The 21,120-nt window shown below is 34.7% G+C and overlaps 1 protein-coding gene across 5 annotated transcripts in view; it reads left to right on the top strand.

Moving 5' to 3' along the window:
• ERCC6L2 (ERCC excision repair 6 like 2) overlaps positions 1 to 21,120 on the top strand; it is a 160,171-nt gene that overhangs the window by 129,041 nt on the left and 10,010 nt on the right. For all 5 annotated transcript variants that reach the window (XM_072834593.1, XM_072834591.1, XM_072834603.1 and 2 more), the window contains one exon: positions 652 to 806. In XM_072834593.1, the coding sequence (XP_072690694.1) occupies positions 652 to 806 (155 nt within the window). The remainder of the gene's footprint in view (positions 1 to 651; positions 807 to 21,120) is intronic.

Below are 21,120 nucleotides of genomic sequence, written 5' to 3'. Positions count from 1 at the left end.
AAAAAAAAAAAAAAAAAAAAGGAGCCATTTTTTAAACTCCTTCAGATAAAGGCTGTAAGTTAATTTTTTTCATTTCCTAAAAAGCTCCCAATCTTGACATTCTCTGGCATATGTACAAAAAGACAAAATACAAAAAAAAAAAAAAAAAAAAAAAAGACAAAATACAAACAGTAAAACTAGCAAAGCCAACCAAATGAAACTCCCTGGTCATAAACCCCATATTCCCCCTCCACTGCTGTAATCAAGTACATGTTTAAAGGAACAGATAGATGAGGCCAAGCACTGCTGTTTAAATTAGTAAACAGGTTTTTTTTTAACCAACAGAAACAACAAATCCATAGAGATGACCCTTCACTGTGACTTTTCTCTTAGCTAAACCCCTCATTTCAAGTTTAAATATTGTTATCTAATCTCAGAAGTTCTCATATTGATAAGTCATTTCCAAGTTAACCTAGACAAATATATAAACTCTTTTCAATTTTTTAAAAAATAGAATATTGTGATGTTAACATATGAACTCAGTGTTTTTCTTGAGGATTAAAAATAAAATATAACCTCTTTTTTAATATGTAGCTGATAATTTTTAAAGTGCCATGGAACCATATTGTTTCACAATGAGACATCACTTAATAAACACCAATTGCCTCTCAGATGGTGTTCAGGAAGTGGCTTATATTCACTCCAACCAGACTGTGATTGGATCCAGCAAAGCTGAAAATCACATGAGCCGATGGGCAGCACGGGATGTGTTTGAATTGAAGCAGTTTTCCCAGCTTCCCGCCAATGTAGCTGTTTGTACTTCTAAGGTAAGAGAACATAGGATACTGACATCTTTAGTATTTAGAAGTCACTCAATAGGATCTTCTCTAAATACTCCATCAAAAGCGGCTACTAAGACTATAAGTGCTGTACAAACAAGTGTAAAAAACAGAATGCCATTTGGAGCACTGCTGTCGCTAAGAATGTCTTATATTAAAAGGCAAATCCGTATCTAGATTGAATAATGTTGAGCTGCTTAACAGTTTCCCTTAATAAAAGTTTGCCAAAAAAATGAGAAATCTGAGGGAATCATGCAGTTAAATCAGAACCAAAACCACTTCTACTTATATAGAAAATGGGAAGTGTATGATTAGATTTCTTTCAGAATTTTTCATCTAACATGAAGGTACATGTGAAAATTAACTTTATATAGAATATATATATATATATATATATATACATTTTTTTTTTTTGAGAGAAAGCAAGCATGCATGAGGATGAGCCAAGGGGTGGGGAGAGAGGGGCAGATGGAGAGAGAGAATCTTTAGTTGTAGGCTCTACACCCGGTGTAGGGCTCTATCTCATGGCCCTGAGCCAAAATCAAGAGTTAGACACTTAACCTACTGAGTCACCCAGTGCCCTTAGAATTTATATTTTTAGCCAAAGGATTCATAAAATGTTAAAAGTAATAAATACTTTTGTTTAAAATTACTGTTATATAAAAAAAGACTTTATATAAATATGGTATTTTATTTACACATAGTCACTTTCATTAAATATTTTTTTAAAATATTTTCTTCTCTTTGGCTTATTCTTTATTCCTAAGAACTGAGTGTCTGAAGAGTAGTTTTTCTGTCACTTTACGTGTAGGAGTTAAGAACAGGTACTGCATATAACAATGATATTAAGTCAATACTACTGTTAAGAATGAAGGGGGTAATGCCTCTGAACTGTCAAGCTGTCTTTATTTATTTGTGTACTTCCTCTGGTTCTACAAAGGATTTGGATTGTCCTCACAATAAAATCAGAATACAAAATGAAATTCAGAACCAAGGAAAATATAAATTAAATTAGAAGTTCAGGCCTGAGAGAAAGTTAGAATGCAGATATATAGGACTTAGTGTTCTTACCTAGATATTTTTTTAAATGACAAATTTGATTGAGTTTCCTGGTAGATAAAACAAAGGAAGTAAACTATTTATTTAGTGTTTTCTCAGCTACTGCATTTGGAAATGTGTGTGGACACTTTGGGTGGTCACAGTGACCAAGTGGCATTAATCTCTGAAGACTGGGATACCTAAACAGCTGTCATGGGGACATTTCCTAAATGCCGAAATGCCATAACACCCTGCTGAGAAACACTGAGCTATATGGTTGCCCTTAGGAAAAGAAAAGAAAAAAAAAAAATACTAGCTCTTCTAAGGAGAAAGAAAGCTCTTCCTAGCACTTAGAGGGAATTTGTCACTGGGGATTTTAAATGGTGACTACTGAATGATCTAGTGAGCAGTCAGCTGTCTTATCCTTAGACTAAATGTAATAACGGACCCTGAAAAGCTGTGCTTTTTAGCACTTTTCACTGTATTCCAAAGACATGATGCCACAATACAACACATGAAAGCATTCTTTCATGACCCAAGTATGCTACCCTTTCATATTCTCATTAGATCTAGGAATACACCTTATCTCAACCAGCACTGTAGAGAGCATTTCCACAATTTGCCTGCCTTGTAGGAGCTATCTGCAAAATGTAAGTAGAAACATGCTGGGTTTGCCAGAAATTTGCTATATTGGAGTGAAGACCCCAATCAGAATCTCTTAAATAGCTAATTTTTTCTCATTTTATTTTTTAACCATATTCCTCCTTTTTTTTAACCATACCCTTATCCAAACAAACAGACTTTAATGTAAAAATGTCAGAATGTTTAGCAAACCCTTGTAGTAGATGCTAATGAAATAATTTAACTGGGTATTGATTATTGGTTTATTTAAATATTATTGGTTTATTTAAATATTTCTCAGAAAAGAGATTTGCAGCCTCATATATTCCTCCCAAAATGGACATGAGAAGCAACCACTTAAATATGAAAGCAATAAAACATCCCTTTGGAACCTTCTTTAGGCAAGTTGTAAAAATGAAAACACTAGATACATACTTTGCCCTCTATTAGACAGACGACTGAGGCAAAGGAATTCCTTTATCCTTACATTAGCAATCGCAGTAGTTCTCAATCTTTTTCAGTCCCAGCATTCTTGAGGTAGACAGCACAATCTCATCAGAAACTTTGTCTCTTCACAGTGATTTTTGGAGTGAGGGACATTTCTTACCAAGAAACAGATTGAAATATCCCCTAGGATTTCTGACATGCCCTTTGAGGCTGTTTGTCTCCCCATCACACACAAACTTAATAAACCTTTTTCAGGACGTATGAAGAAATTTGTTGTTGAATGACTCAATCACAGTGGGTGTAAAATATTCAGGGAAGTTTTAAAGCCACTAAGCAGGAGGTCCAATCCCATGCCACTGATGCTAGCAGGCCAAGAACAGTCTGTACAAACATGCTCATCTCAGCAGCCAACTTCTTTAAATCAATACAGTAAAATTCCAATAGAATAAGATTCAGACTTTACGCTGCCATTTAATGCATCAGGTTAATAATATGGCTGTACTTGCTTGAGAGTTGTAATGTATTACCTGTATACAAAAAATCACTTGGAGACAGTACATGACTTAGCATTAAAAAAGAAAAGTCTTGCTTGTTATAAGAACATCAGAATTTTTATATTGAATAGTGATCTTGTAATGTTTTAGTTTCTCACTAACATCAAAAACTAAAATTACTGTATTTTTTACTAAACTACAATTCCTGAGACATGTCTTATGCTTTCCTCCTTTTAGTTTGATTAGTAATAAAGAACTTAAACATTGAATTTCATTTTCCATTTGTTGAACTCTGTAATCTTCCAGGGACAGAAAGAATTTTGATAGTTACAACCAGCCTATGGCATGAACTCTACTCAGAATGTCACAGTTTGGATTCTAACTCTACCTTGTCCTTCCTTTGTGACCAGGAGAAAGGTACTTACCTTCTCTGTGCTTCAATTTTTTTGTGTTTAAAATACAAATAATTATACTTCTTACCTCAAAAAGTTGTTGTAAAGACTGAATGAGGTAAAACGCCCCAGACAGTGCCTGACACAAAGGTTAGCACTCAGTATCTTTTTTTTTAATAAATTTATTTTTTATTGGTGTTCAATTTGCCAACATAATAGAATAACACCCAGTGCTCATCCCATCAAGTGCCCCCCTCAGTGCCCGTCACGCAGTCACCCCCACCCCTGCCCACCTCCCCTTCCACTCCCCCCTAGTTCGTTTCCCAGAGTTACAAGTCTCTCATGTTCTGTCTCCCTTTCTGATATTTCCCACTCATTTTTTCTCCTTTCCCCTTTATTCCCTTTCATTATTTTTTATATTCCCCAAATGAATGAGACCATATAATGTTTGTCCTTCTCCGATTGACTTATTTCACTCAGCATAATACCCTCCAGTTCCATCCACATCGAAGCAAATGGTGAGTATTTGTCGCTTCTAATGGCTGAGTAATATTCCATTGTATACATAAACCACATCTTCTTTATCCATTCATCTTTCGATGGACACCGAGGCTGCTTCCACAGTTTGGCTATTGTGGACATCGCTGCTATAAACATCGGGGGGTTAGCACTCAGTATTGTTACCACCGGGTAATGTTGGGTCTCTGATTCCCCTAGAAGATGGAGATCAATGAGGCAAAATAAGCCATAAATAGTTGTAAGCAACCATATTTAATTGCAAGTTAAAGGATGGATGATATTAGCAGATCTGGAGCTTTGACTCCCATAAAAAGAAAAACAAGACTATTCGTGGTAGAATATCTTTCAGAATTTTATATGTGACTACTGCGTTTTTGCTTATGAAAATAGAAAGCCACTCAGTACTTTGTAATTTATATTAGTTTATTTTAGATATTCTGTGTTAAAATTGGAGATATTAGTAACTTTTCTATGTAAAGCTGATAGATTTACTTGGTTTTCATTCATCAATTAAAGTGACTGCTTTTAATTCAAAATATCTCCATAGCTGCTGACAGACATTCAAATGAGTGAGACATCACTCTGCCATCAGACTAGTCATTTTGTATTATCTCTGTACATATTGTAAGTCTTCTGGAAACTACATACCACTTCAGTGATGTCAGGGAGATGGGACAATGGTGGAATCATTTTTCTCTTTACTAAAACTATTTGCAAAGATGGTTAAATTAAGGATTTCTGGAGAGACTTTTTAAAATAATATTATTTTACATAGATGGGATATTGATGGCATTTCAAAGCCATCTCACAGAAGTTCTAAGAAAAATATTCACAATCACCAATTTCATCATATGTGGTCAAAATTACTTCAGTACCTTTAATGAGTAAATTACTGAAACACACCATCATTTTTGGTTAGAGATATGTATGTCACTCACTGAGAGGGTTGCAATGTGTTGGTGGCAATAGTCTGTGATGGCAATAGTGAATTTGAGTTTTGAAAAAATTAAAAATTGTTATGAAAAGAAAAGAAACTAAGGTAAAGGGAAACAAAGCAAGGTGAAAACAAAACAGACTCAGCCATAGTGTCAGAAAATATCTGCAAACCTCTTGCTTCTAAAGTCTCCAGAAATCCCCAGACCTCCCACCTACAGTACAGTATCTTTCATCTTAGGGCTCACATCCAGAATCTTTATTGCTGAGAATTCTTCTGAGTGCTTTTTGTCTGTCACCAAAATTTTATTAGAGACCTTTATTTGTGTTTGAAAAGATTGTGTGTGTGCGTGCATGCATGCGTGTGGTCTGTGTTGTCTGTGTGTCTGCAGTCAGATGCAGATGTGTTGTTTCACTTCCTAAGAAAATGAAACAAATCCTATTTATTTGTATGAAGGCAACACACAATTAACAGTGGTCACACTAAGTAAGTATTTCACTTTCCAGGGAATACTATAGTTGAGTCTAAGTAAGAGCTTTTAACTAAATGGCAAAGGAATCTACTAAATGGAAAAGTTACAAAACAGAAGTAATGTACACCACAATCCTAGATAAACTCCGGTGGTCTTGAGGAGTTTCTCAGTCCTTTTGATGTAATTATTGATAACCAAAGTGACAAGAGCTCTGAACCTGCTTTTCAAATTCAACAATTTATTAAGAGGCCAAAATATCCTGTCTTTTCCAAGTTTCCTTTGGTTTCTTATAGTTTATACTTTTATAAATTCATTTCTATTTATGTAACATTTTCTAAGTGTCTTGAATGAAAACCTATCTCTCCTAAAACAAATTTCTAATCATCCCTTAGTTTTGTAGTAATACAAACTATGTAAAATAAGAACTTGTTTTGTCTTAAATTGTACTTAGATATTTTAGAGCTATTTCTGAAAATAGCTCATCTTAAAAGATGAGATGTCTGATAACAAGAGGGAAAATCTGCATGATTTGGGTTTAAACTCAGACCAGAAAGAAATGTTTTTAAGCATCTGAAAGAACTGATAATACCTTTATTAGAGTTAATTTGTTTGTTCAATATATGGAAGTATGTCACAGAATTTAGCTATACCTGTTTGTGATTGCCTCATTTTTTCAATCAACTGCATGTTTTCAACTTAAGTATACTTTAAGTTTTCTGAAAAGAAGTGTACAAAGACAGCATTCAATTAAGGATTAATCACTATGGCAACTGAGACATGGTCACCAAGAGGAGGGGATGTATTCTCCCCTCTGTTTCCTGCCAGCTGTCATAGTCAACCTCTGTGCCTGAATCCAAGCCAAAATATAGACTGTGACCAACTCTAAGAAACTATATCTGTATTTTTATAAATTGGTACAAGTATCAGACTATAAAAGAAGACTTAATCCCCTGAATTGGATGACAGACACTTGGCACTCTTGCCAGTGTTTGACAGAGAAATAACGGGTCGCTTTGTAGTAAAACCTGGATTAATAGTAAACCCTTCTTTATGTTATTGCAGTGTGGTGTAAATGAGAGGCCTAAGCACACTGTCAGCCCAGAACAGGGGGAGGGTGGGGAAGGGTGCCTTTTATAACCCGTGCAGGTTTAAACACTGTTCAGAATACTGTAAATACAAAACGTTGTGTAAGAACTTCTCTTTCTTGTATTTGTATTAGATTGACATTTTGTAGATTACTTAAGGAAAGGATTTCTATGAGCTATGGTGGATTTGATTGTGGTGTGTTTATATAGCTTTTGGAGTCAGCAAGGAGGGATGGACTGTTTACAATGGAGCAGACTTTGGGGAGATACAGCATTCCATTATCCTATTTTTCAGGATAGTGAATGGCATGATGGTTTAAAGTAATCGTTCACAAATGACTGGTTTATGAAGTAATTGAGTAAGGAAGGTTTATGTGTCATCATGTAATGAAATTAACTCTTACTGAGTGGGATTTCTCATGGCTTTATCATTTTCTTTCTATACCTAGATGCTAATTTTATGGTATTTATATCAGAAAGTTATTCTTTCAAGTAATTTTAGTGGAGATCAAGATTTTTAAATTTTGTGTGTATATGTATGTAATTATGCAACTAGTATTTGTATGAAAAGTTTCTGTCCTTGAAACTAGGATTGATTCAGAAAGATAGTATATCATTTGTGAAGAATACCTGTTACCTAGTCAGAGGAAGGAGAATCTGCTATTAACTTTAAATATACACACCTAGTCCCCTCCTGGTTGGTGGCTATGAGATGTGGCATCCTTCCTCACAGTGATATTACCAATATTAATGGAGTAACATGACTGCTGAGCTATTGTGTACAAAACATATTTAGCTCCTTGCAAGAAAGACATTGAAATTGCTCAAAATATAGTATAAATATTTATTACAATTATAATTATTGCTGATCAGTAAGGGCAATGAGTGAAACTCCTTTTCTTATGCTCTACAATGTCCAAATATGATTTTTGTTAATAGTACCAATAATAGTATATGTTAGAAAACCATAAAAGATGTCTAGTTCTCTAATTTTATAGATGAAGGACCCACCTTGAACTAAGGCTCATTTATCATGAAGATTTCTATGGAAAAAATACATTTGAAAGGAATTATAAACTAATTTAACAATGAACTTGACTGACGAAAATAACCTTTGCTTATCAAGAAGTAGTTGGATTCTAACTCTCCTCCTAGCTGGTCATTGTTCCAATTGCATAGAAGATAGATGTCACTTCTTGGAACAATTTCTCTGTTTAGAATAGTTGGAAGATTCTAAATAGTTAAAAAATATTCTTCAAATAATGCCTTTTCATTAACAGTGTCAAAGCTTAAAGATATAAGACCTCATTGAACTCTAATCTACTCTACCTGATGACTTAAACACTTAACAGCCCTTTTCAAATTATATTTTATCCCTCTGTGAAAACCATAGTATCAATTGGACATAGCCACTTAATGGAAACATGTATTGCCTTGTCATCTGAAAATCCCGTCTCTACACATATGAATTCTGAATTTTTATAGGATGAATAAACAAAATTTTAAGACTAGATAATCATAGTATTTTAGAATTTGGAGGATTCTTGGAGACTGCTTAATGCAAATGTATTATTTTTACTGATTTTTAAAAATGAAATGGTAAGTGGCTTCCCTCAGGCTCAATGGTGTCCGTAAGCTTAAATCTCTATAGTTTTTTAATCCTTGTATCTTCGCTTATGTTTTTTTCCCTCAGTTCCTTTGGTTTCTATTTTGTTTTGGAGGTTTTTTTTTTTTTTTTAAACTCCATTTTACTTTTCCAGTATGACAAATCAGTCTAATTTCCCAAAATAACTTGCCTGTGAAGAACACCCTCACTTTAGCAGTTAAACAAAATTCAGGTGGACTGAGTGTATCCTTCACTTTAAAAAATATTTTGTTAGATAGTTAAAACTATCGGGATTCAAGAAATACAGTGACATGGTTGGCAATATCTACTCTGCCAAAGATGCTTTGACAAAGACATGATTTTTTACTTCTTTCTCTTATGCTTTTTCTCTACCAAGAAATAACCTTGAGCCTTAATTTTCTTATCCCCTAAACCTCCAAACCTATTTACCTTTCAGAACCTACCTCAGGTGTTGTCACGTGTTCCACAAAGCCTGCTCTGGTTCCTCCCTAAGTTGGAAGTAAGATGTCCTTCCTCTTATCCTCTTTCTGCTTCACCCAATAGTACTTTCTATGGCCTGTTATTCTGAAGTATGACTTCCACACTTTTATTATAGTTATGTAAGTACACATCTTTTTCTTCTTTTCAAAATAAACTCTGGACTTGTAAGTAGCAGGATATATCTCTAATTCACATTTGATAACCCCACAGATCTAAAACAGTGCCTTGCACACATATATATACACACATATATATTTACATACATATATATATATATATATGGTGGTTCTCTATTATAGGCATATATTGATCCCGTTACATAGGTAAGATCTAAGCAATCAAAACAGTTTCCAATAGTACAGGGCCCCTATCTGTTCAAAGAGATCCCTTGATATTGTTGTATTCCTTTGGTGAGAGAAATCAGGATTTTTTACCTACATCCAACATTGTTGCTACTTGGCTTGGTATGCTGTATGTGATTACATAAAATCTTAAATCAAGGTAGATTCCATTTATATAATAACGCTAACAAATGAAAAATTGAAATAGCAATGCAAGAAAAAAAAGTATGCAAGGAAAGTCTCATGAATCTGGACTTTCAAGCATGGATAGAACTGTGTTGGGCAGAAAGCAAGGCTGAGGAAATTTGGTCTAGAAATGAAATCATGATGTGTTTGGCAGTAGTGAGAAGACCAGCCAAACCAGGCCAGCCTATGTTGGATATCAGGAAGAGTAAAGCTGCATAGGGGGACAGATCATGGAAGGCCTTGCATGTAGAGCAATAATCAGAAGATGTTAAACTGACCTGAACAGACCGAAATGTTAAGAGTTTATAGTCTGATAAGTAACTTTCAACATGTGCAGAATATCTAACCATTCCCTGGTGAAGAAGGCCAAGAACCGGGCCTGGAGCTGGTAATCATCATTCTGGACAGAAAAACTCTCCTGTTTTCCCTCAATAAGGAAGGGAGCCTTTTTCTGTTTGTAGACACAAAGCTGGGTGAAACCAAAATCTACTCTTGATCATTCTGGTCAGTTTCCAGTATGGAGGTATCAAGTATGTGCTCAATGAAAGCATGTCAGTTTATTGTTGATGAGCAGTTCTCAAAGTGTGGTCCATGGAATGGACCCCTAAGATATTTGAGACTCTTTCAGGGGTCTGCAAGGTCAGAACTATTTTCAGAATACTTCAGAGTACCCCTTTCACTAGTTAACATTTGTACAAACGGTGCAAAAGCAATGGTGAGAAAACTGCTGGCAGCTTAACATGAATCATCAGTGGCCCCAATTTATACCTAGTGGTCATTGGATTCTGTAACGCTAACATACTTGCAGGAAAAGAAGACTAGCTTTTCTGATAAATATCCTTGATGAATTTTTATCCTTGATAAGAATGGCTAATTTTATCAAATCTCAACCCTTTATACTCATTTTTTTCTATTCTGTTTGATAAAATAGGACGTGTACATAAGCACTTGTATAATTGAGCTGCAAACTGGACTCACCATTTTTTTTTTTATAAAACATCACTTGTATTTGACAAATTGGTCATTTAAATTTGCCTATTTGGTAGGTAATTTCTTAAAAATGAACCTAGTCAGTTTTGTACGTCAAGGAAAACAAGGGGCAGTACACGTTGCGAGGGATAAAATTCAAGCTTTCAAGTAAAAACTAAAATGTTGAAAAACCATGCCCATGACACTTTCCCCATACTTAAAGTTTTTTTCTGATGCAATAGGTGGTGATAACAGCAAATATTATTTTCCATTGTTGTATAGTTGAATGTATCATCATTTTGAAGATCTGCATAATTCAGTTAATCGATATTTCCAAATGACCAGTGAATGATACCACAGAATCATGCATGGGGAAAAATCCAGCCAAAGTACAAGATATACCAGTGAATTTTAATTTTAACAATATGAAAAATGTACTGATATGGTTTCAGATTTCACATGTAACTAATGTTAATTGAGTTTTGATACAGTATCATCAAAGAATATCTACAATTATCTGAAAAGGCTATTAAAATACTCTTCCTTCCTCTAAGTATATATCTATATGATACTGATTTTCTTTATATACTCTGACCAAAACAAACTTGTTGCAACAGATTCCATGCAGAAGCCAGATAGGATCTAGCTATGTTTTATGAATCTTGCTAATTTTTTTTTTTTTTTGGCTTTGGAAAATATAAAGCGTTTTGTTGTTGTTAGAGTTATTTAGGTTAACATGTAATTGACTTATTGTTATTTTTAATAGATTAATATTTTAAATGTTTTAATAGGTAAAACCCACACAGAATCTCTTTAGGGTCCTTAATAATTTTTAAAGTGTGAAAATGGAGCGCCTGAGTTGCGCCATCAGGTAAACGTCTGACTCTTGATTTTGGGTTAGGTTGCGATCTCAGGGTCCTGAGATTGAGCTCAGCATTGAGAGCACTGGGCTTGCACTGGGTATGGAGTATGCTTAAGATGCTCCCTCTGCCCCTCCCCTTGTTTGCGAGCACAGGCTTTCTTGCTTTCTGTTTTGTTCTTCATAATAATCTGCAGCAAACCTCACAACTAGTTGCAATGTCTCTGTGTCATTTGGAACATGGTACTTGAAATGATCTTCTCAAGATGATTGAGAACCATTGGTGGCTTTGTGAGACTATATTTAGAAGCCTTAACTCCAGCTAGAGGCCTGAAGGAGGCAAGTGAGGAGCCTAAGCTACCTGTGGGAAGAGCCAGCCACTAGAAGGGCAGGCAGGGACAGATACTTGCCAAGGAAGGTTATCTTTAATTAATTTTTTTTCCATAGTACCACCTGTGATTTTTTCATATACCAGGTATTATTAAGTACAGGACCTTCACATAGTTTTTAAAGAAAGTTTTAACTAATGTAATTAATACATACAAAAATTCAAAATTGTGTCAGGGCTATAAGATGCTAAGGACCTATATTCATTACTACTTTCTGGAGATCCTATAAGGACTAGTAGAATTGTAAATTTTAAATATGGAATAGACTGATGGAAGTCCCTGATCCAGATTCCAACCCCCTAGATCCTGATTCCCAAATCGCTCATTATCTCCCAGGGTACAGAAATTTCCAAGTTTCCCTGGAAACTGAGATGCCGAGTGAAGTGCTCCAACTGCCACCCTAGAAGGCCCCAGATTCTGCTTTAGCCCTTGTCTGCATGAGGTATTAAAGGGAATTTATGCCCTGACCACGCTGCCATGGAAGACTGAGGGTATTCATAAACACTCCCTTTGGGATCCCTGGGTGGCGCAGTGGTTTAGCGCCTGCCTTTGGCCCAGGGCGCGATCCTGGAGACCCGGAATCGAATCCCACATCGGGTTCTCGGTGCATGGAGCCTGCTTCTCCCTCTGCCTGTGTCTCTGCCTCTCTCTCTCTCTCTCTCTCTGTGACTATCATAAATAAATAAAAATTTAAAAAAAAAAAAAAAACACTCCCTTTTACTGGTCTGCAGACTTTGGTGATTGCCACTGTCTCACCTCGCCTTTTGCACAAGATGACTGCTATGGCAGTGTGTCCAGGGTTTTCTATATTTCTTTTTAGAAAAATAAAAAAAAGATTTTATTTATTCATGAGAGACACAGAGAGGCAGAGGAAGAAGCAGGTTCCATGCAGGGAGCCTGATACGGAACTCCAATCCCGGGACTTCAGGATCACGCCCTGGGCTGAAGGCAGGCGCCAAACCGCTGAGCCACCCAGGCGTCCCCCTACATTTATTTTGGTAGTGTGTATTCCACAGTATTCACCTGCTCTCCCAAGACTATCACTTTGTTCTTTTAGATAGATGGGTCTGTCAGAAAATGAGAAGTGGACTCTTGTGGATAAAAAAGGAACTTAGGCTCAGTACAGCCAATATAAAGTTGTCCTGTTGTGACTCACCTAGAAAGCAAAGTACTATTAAAAATATATAGATAAATAAATACAGATAGATGTAGCTGGATTGTAACTATTATTTCTTCCAGGAAGAAAGCAGAACAATAATAACAAACTTTGATCTGTCTCCCCACCAAAAAAAAAAAAAAAAAAAAAAAAATTTGGATTTGCATCTAAATGTTTTGTTTTGTTTTGCTTTTCAGATTTGAATGTCATATTTAAACATGCAAGAAAATATTAAATTAAATAAATAAATAAATAAATAAATAAATAAATAAATAAATAAATAAAATAAACGTGCAAGAAAATTTGACTTTAATATGTATTTGTGGTGGGTCCTCTAAACAGCTGGCTTTTCTCCAGAGGATGAGTAAAGACAATTTAGGGGTAGCTCATAGTTGCCTTACACTTTCCTGAATATTGGAAAACTACATTTACAGTAATATTTCCTACCTCCAGGCCAAATCTTGAATGATTACTTTAAGGATAGGAGCTTTTCACACTTGTGCAAAGATCCTTAAAAGTTTTTGTCCTTTTAGATATTCAGATGCCATTTGAATGAATGTATTTACACGTGCTCTATGTTTTTATGTGTTTTATGTTTTATGTCCTGATTCTCAATGGAATATTACTCAGCCATTAGAAATGACAAATACCTACCATTTGCTTCAACGTGGATGAAATATCAGAAAGGGAGACAGAACATAAAGACTCCTAACTCTGGGAAACAAATTAGGGGTGGTGGAAGGGGAGGAGGGCGGGGGGTGGGGGTGAATGGGTGATAGGCACTGAGGGGGGCACTTGACGGGATGAGCACTGGGTATTATTCTGTTATTCTGTATGTTGGCAAATTGAACACCAATAAAAAATAAATTTATTATTAAAAAAAATACAAAAAAAATACTACTGATTCTCTCCTTTGCAAAGACAAGGAAGTTTGACTTTTTATGTGTTTACAGAGTTTGGCCCTTTCCCAAATGCATATTTCTTTTTTAATCTCATTTGAACAAATGTGTAAACAAAAACATTGCTGCCTCTCAGACTTCACTATTTAAGATTTAATGAAGAAAACAAATGAAAGAGCACTTGATTTTTTTTTAGTCTCTATAGCAGAGTTGGTGTGATTGGGACAATGTGAGGAACTGTGGCTACATGGTGCATCCACAAGTGGACCAGAGTGGCTTGTGAAGCTCTGTGCTGTTCTCAGGAACAAGGTGTAGACCAAGAGCTTTCCTGTAATGGGTAGATCCTCTGGTGATCTTAGAATCCAGCTTTATTTATTTATTTTAATTTTTTTAAGATTTTATTTATTTATTCATGAGAGACACACAGAGGGAGGCAGGCTCCGTGCAGGGAGCCCAATGGGGACTCAATCCTGGGACTCCAGGACCACACCCTGGGCCAAAAGCAGGTGCTAAACCACTGAGCCACCAAGGGATCCCCAGAATCCAGCTTTAATTAATCTTTCCACCTAGGCTTCTCGGTGGGTCCGAGCCATCAGAACCTTTGAAAATCTCCCTGTTTTAAGTTCTCTCAATGATGAATCAAGCCTAAACATCTGGTTATGGGGGGAAAAAAAAAAACCATGAACGTGTCTGTTAAATATGCATTGCTCTTTGTTATGATGTATGTTTACAGGGTGTTTTCTGGAGAAACCAGCTCAGCCAACAGATCATTCAAAAATTGCTTAATAAAACATTTCGGTAATTCCCAGTCACCTACTGTGGAAAGGCTACCCATCCTATTAGCTGTTCTGCTTCATTGTGCCCTATCCCTGTCCAAGCTTCCTCCATGGAGGGCATACATAAGCAGGGGAGATAGCATCAGCAGTATCTGCACTGGCTGTGCATGTGTCTCCAGGAAGTAACCCCAAGAGTTTAGAAAGATGGCAGAGATTACAATAGTATTTCTCCTGCCAAAACGGGAAGTAGAGGCTACTCATGATTGCTTTTGAAACTCATTCTCCTGGATTGTAATGTTTCTTAACCCATTTGTTATAGGTGAATGGCTGTAGGAAAGACTGACAATATGAACTTTTTTCATTTCCTTGCCATCCCCTTCTAGGTGCTCTCTGCAGTTCTTTAGTGATTTACTTCCAAAGTTATTTTTTACCTCCAAGACTATTAGTAGAAAGGTGTTTTTTTTTTTTTAACTTGAACATAAACATTCTCTGAACTATTGCCAGTAAAGTTTCCTAGTATATAATAAAGATAGATTTCCTACATAGCAAAGTAAATAGAAAAATACTAATGTAATCATATGACTGTGAGATAGGGCAATATGCCTTTTTTTTTTCTCAATACATTGATGCCAAAGATTGCTATCTTTAAATTTTTTTAAAGGGTCTTTTTTTTCTTACTTTCATACTGAAAATCTATACGTACTTTATCACCTTTTTTAGCTTTGCCTTTCAAAAAATAACTGTTGGTTCAGTTAAAGTAATATAACTTAGCTTAGTGATCTAATGTCTTGAAATACAGACCATGCATTTTTGGTTCAAAGGAATAAGAAAGTATTATCAAAAGCTATTTGAATGTTTCTTACTGTTGGTCTAAAGATAAGGAACGGTAGAACCAACATAAACGTAAAACTTCTCAGTAAATTGTACAGAATTATATGCAGTTGTTTAGGTCTAATTGGATTCATTGTGGCTGCTCTAGAAGATGGAATTTTTCTCACAAAAGTGCCTTCTTATTTATTTATACTCCAAATGTATATCTTTTACAACTTAAAATAATTATAGCTTTTATTTTATAGAATGTACACATTATACCTTTTAAATAATTTTTGTTATATATTTTCAAACACATTTTACAGATAACATCAGAAAAATCAATAATGATTTTATAACTTCATCAAAATTAAATCAGAGCTGATAGGAAGTTTTTGAAGTGAGCTATTTCCAAGTTAAACTTTTAGTTGTAAATAGATGAGACCATTTTGGCCAAAATATATTAGAACAATTATCACTTATAGAAATAATATATATTTAATGTTTTAGCTGAATTGAGCAAATTTTTATATTATGAATTTTAGTTTTAATAACAATTACTTTTGTAAAGATAACACATCATGTGTTTAAATTCTTAATTACATAAATCAGATTAAGATTTACATAATCAGACATAGCCTGTCTTTTACCTTTTTAGCCTTGTTTAACTGTGGTCTGAAGGACAGTTTTTCCTTCACTTTTTCAATTCTCAATTGATTGCTCCATATAGTATGTTTATGTCTGTAGGAGGAAGACACATTATGGTTCATAGATTAGAATGATTACTTCAAAATTCTCTGATAAATCCACCTTCTTGAGTAGCTCCCCATTTCCATTCAACTAATCTCATTATAAATGGATTTTTTTAATTTTTATTTATTTATTCATGAGAGACACAGAGGGAGAGGCAGAGACACAGGCAGAGGGAGAAGCAGGCTCCTTGCAGGGAGCCCGATGTGGGACTTGATCCGAGGACCCTGGGGTCACACCCTGAGCCAAAGGCAGACGCTCAACCACCAAGCCACCCAGGCATCCTTCAAATGGATTTTTAATTGCATTTTTACCTTCCCTAGAAATGATTACTATGTTCCTTACACTTACTAAGTTTTATTTTTAATAAAGATTCCATAAATTGAATTTGACTTTTCATACAGATACTATAGCAGAAACACCTAACAATACTCAGTAATTAAGCAAATAATCATAAATATAGCAATTACTAAGTTATAAATTATATTCTAATAGTGTCAAGCTTTCTAAAATACTAGCAGAAATATTTATATTATGCAAATACTGTACAAAGTTCTTCTCTATAATTCCTTATCATTATAATCACAAATTGTCATATGAAAGTTTCATAAGAACCACAGAATATAGAAATACTTCCTTTTTTTTTTTAAGGTTTTATTTATTTATTCATGAGAGACACAGGCAGAGAGAAGCAGACTCCATGCAGGAAGCACCATGTGGGATTCAATCCTGGGACTCCAGGATCATGGCCTGAGCCGAAGGCAGATGCTTAACCACTGAGCCACCCAGGCATCCTTAAGGCAAATCTTGATGGATAGTTTTAAAGAAACTTTTTAAGAAAATATTAGGAACAATTAGGAGCTTTTGCAGAAACTGGCATTTCTGCTTTATTCAAGTCATGATTGCAATATTTCTTTATAAATACAGACATAGTGTTCCAGTTGTTGGCCATTCTACTCTGTAGGGGAAAGAGGAGTGGATTCATTTTACTTTCTTTATCAATCAACCTCACCTTCTCTCCTAGTGTTAAGGAGGGATAATGCTAATGTTGTCTTTTCAATTCCTAATCTAGCTCATTTTACTGAATTTTTCATTACTCAAGCCTTAATTACTATTGCTGCCTTATCATGTTGCCTCAGTATCATATGACTTCACAGTTTTGACATAGAGGTAATGGATGAGTTTGAGTCCAATTCACATAATCTGGAATCTTTTCATATTGGCCTTAGGCCTTGAACTTTGCTTTATAATAAATTATAACTATCACTACAATTGCAACTGCACTTTGGCACTGCTTTCCTTGTATCAGCTATTGTAAAGGATACTATTTTACTAGAGTGAAACCGGCTTTATAATAAGACCACCAAGATGTTTATTAAGTTAATTAATAAAATTTTGTTTCACAGCCTTGTTTCAGTAAAGTTTTAAAGGACTCTACTAAAATGGAAATCTGAATCTAGATAGATTTTTAAAAAATAAAGGATAGGTTATTGAGCCCATGTGGGGAAAGAATGTTTTTCCTTTTTTATGATTGTTTAACATAATCAGGTTTTTAAATATAGGATATTTGGCAAAAACTAAAGATCCACATGTTTGATACCTGTTGTTGGGAAAACTGAATTTCCCTGAAGAATGTATAAAACTGACTTTAAAAAAATGTATCCACATAAAATGTGAGCTTTGTAATCCTGCCAGAGTCAGAACCCAGAGTAATCATGTAAATTATTGAAAATTGCCATTGCCTGGCATGATTTCTCTATGGCTTCAGAAGATGCACTATATGAGGAGGGATTGTTCTTGGTTGACCAGTTCCTTCTTTTGCTGTTTATTCTCTTTATCTTCATGTAAACATCCTATCTCTCCTTACAATAATAGATCATTATTTGGGGGGGATCATTTAAAATGATGAGCCTTTTTATTGGAAACTTTCAACATTCAACTGTTTTCTCATGATGTAAAATAAATGTATTAAATCTCTTTCAAATTTATCTTTAAAGGTCACAATTTTCCTCTCTGTTAATGTTTTAAAATTCAAGAAGTTTTGTCTTTAAGGAAAGCACATTCAACATTTTGTGTTTGTCCATCTGGTTTGCAATAGATATTTAAGAAGTCAATTTATTTTCATTAGAATGGTTTGCTAAAAAAAAAGAAAGAAAGAAAGAAAGAAAGAAAGAAAGAAAGAAAGAAAGAAAGAAAAAGAAATGGTTTGCTCCTACAAAATATACAGTTACAGGGTGACTGAACACGTGACTCTTGATCTCAGGGTTGTTAGTTAGGTACCCATGTTGGATATAGAGATTACAGGAAGGGAGGGAGGGAGGGAGAGAGGGAGGGAGGGAGGGAGGGAGGGAGGGAGGAAGGAAGGAAGGAAGGAAGGAAGGAAGGAAGGAAGGAAGGAAGGAAGGAAGGAAGGAAGGGAGGGAGGGAGGGAGGGAAAGAAAAAAAAATAATGAACAGGTCACAATTTTCCTCTCTGTTAATGTTTTAAAATTCAAGAAGTTTTGTCTTTAAGGAAAGCACATTCAACATTTTGTGTTTGTCCATCTGGTTTGCAATAGATATTTAAGAAGTCAATTTATTTTCATTAGAATGTTTGCTAAAAAAAAAAAAAAAAAGAAAAAGAAATGGTTTGCTACTACAAAATATACAGTTACAGGGTGACTGAGCACGTGACTCTTGATCTCAGGGTTGTTAGTTAGGTACCCATGTTGGATATAGAGATTACAGGAAGGAAGGGGGGGAGGGAGGGAGGGAGGGAAAAAATAATGAACAGCTATATGTGTTATGTTCAGTTTTTCAAGAAAATGAACTTGAATATAAATTGAAGAAATAAATGATTTATTTTTAAAAGAAAACTAAATGTTCCATCTTTAAAATAAAAAATGGCTTGTTGCTTTTAAGCCCCCTAAGGGTTGGGGCCTCTTTGTATATATAAATATCTTTATTCTCAACTGCATCCTGTAGCACCAGGAAGATAACAGGTGCTCAGTAAATATTATTGGAATGAAAAACTATTCCCTACCCACATCCGTTTTATATGTGCTATTTCAATCCCAGTGAACTCCTATAAAAGAAAAAATAATTATGTCATCAACAAGAATATGTATCTAGTACTTTCTTATAGTCTTTGTCTGAAAAAAAGAATAATGATAGTTTAACTGGGTATAGAATTCTAAGTTTATAGTTTTTCCTCTCTGCATATAGAAGGTATCATCTAATTATCTTCTGGTGATGATGGTATTAATGAGAAGTCTGTCTTCAGGTTATTGTCATTTCTTTGTGAGATATTTTGTTTTTTCTCCCTGCTAGTTTTTAAGATATTCTCTATGATATAACAAAGTACAGATTAATACTATTTTTCCCACTAGAGATTCTCCTTTTTTGGTTTGAGGATTCATGCTTTCCTCAGTTACCTGCCATTATAACTTTGCATTATCTTTTCTGTTTTCCCTATTCTTTCTAGTATCTTAGAAATTTTGTTATGTCTTCTTACTCTACCACTTTATCAACTGTCACTGTAGGGCTGTTTTTTAATGTGTTGCTTTTACTCATATTTTGAGCTTATTCCTATCTCTGCTTTTTATTTCAAAACTATATTTCCGTTTTAGAGTTTGTGTTTGGTTCTTTTTCAGATCTGCCTATATAATACCCAGTTCTTGTTGGCAGATTCTATTCCTTTATCTTTCTGGACATGCTAATGATTTAAAAAGTCTCTTTCAGGTTGCTTTATTATCTATAATTCCTCCAATGTGTATTCTCACATTTGTTGCACCTGCCCATTTTCATGGTGGTGGATTTTATATGTTCCTCATAATTTTTGCCTGAGCAACTCGCCACTCCTCACATCCTGGAATCAAAAACATTCTTTGGATTATGGAAATCTTCCTATAGTATGTTTTTATATTCATCCTTCATTGAGATCTATAGTTTTCACTGATTCTGGGCCAGTTTTTTATGTTGGTTTTTAGCTTAGATTTCCCATACCACCCAGGTGCTACAAAATGAGATTCCACAATTGGCACAGGCTGGGCATTCCACATTTGACCAGTGATTCTTCCTATATAGAGTATAAAGGTAGCCTGCTTCTATCCTGTGTTCCCAGTTTGGACTTTCCTAGCTTTAATTTGCAAATTGGATATCCTCTTAACTCCTCCTTTGTTTTTGGTTTGTTTGTTTTTTAATGCAGAAAGTCATTTTCATTTCCTCTCTAGACATAGAGGCCTGCAGAATATAATTTAAGGCATTAACTCCCATTTATCACTATGTTACTTCTTTGCTTTTGACACCTAGAGATTTACCTTTCTTACTTCTGAGCTCAAATATAATTTTGCTATTGTTGTTATCAAATTGTATCCAATATTTCTCTTTTTGGAATGGGATAGCACTTTCCACATACTCACTGTAGCATCTTCTCAAGGAAATTGGAACCATATAGTTTAAAATTATTTTTTTCTTGACCCGGTGTTTTTAACCATTTATGTTAAACAAGCAACCCATATAGTCTGTAACATAAATAAGATTTTATCTGTAATTTCAACCAACTGTAGTTAGCATCTTAAAATCACTAAATAGCCTGGCAATCAGTAGAGATTAAAAAGTAGGATTTATGAAAATGATTTCTTACTTACTGATCATATAAAGATTATTATTTGTTAAAAGTTTGGCTACTTACATAAAAGTAAATGCCTGAAAATCTGATTACTAATATTGAGAGAAATTATTGAATTTAAGAATTTTAAATATCTCATTTTTATGCCATTATTCTTATAATCATTACTTTTTATTTCACTTAGTATTATGGATATCACCATGTATATAGAATGCAATCAGTCTTGACAATGAAGGCATCATATTATTGCTATTACTTTTATTACACCTTTAAGAGAGATATATCTTTAACATGTATCTTAAACCATAGACACCATGGAAATATCATAGTATTGCCATTACTTTTCAGAAAGATATAAAAGTAATTTTTCCCTACATGTTCTTTTTAAAAATCTAGATTAACATGTCTCATAATGGAATTGGTTGGAGAATATGATATACTTGATTATA

The sequence above is a fragment of the Canis lupus genome, chromosome 1, assembly GCF_048164855.1.
Source record: "Canis lupus baileyi chromosome 1, mCanLup2.hap1, whole genome shotgun sequence".
Taxonomy (NCBI): Eukaryota; Metazoa; Chordata; class Mammalia; order Carnivora; family Canidae; genus Canis; species Canis lupus.
This window is presented reverse-complemented; position numbering and strand designations above follow the sequence as displayed.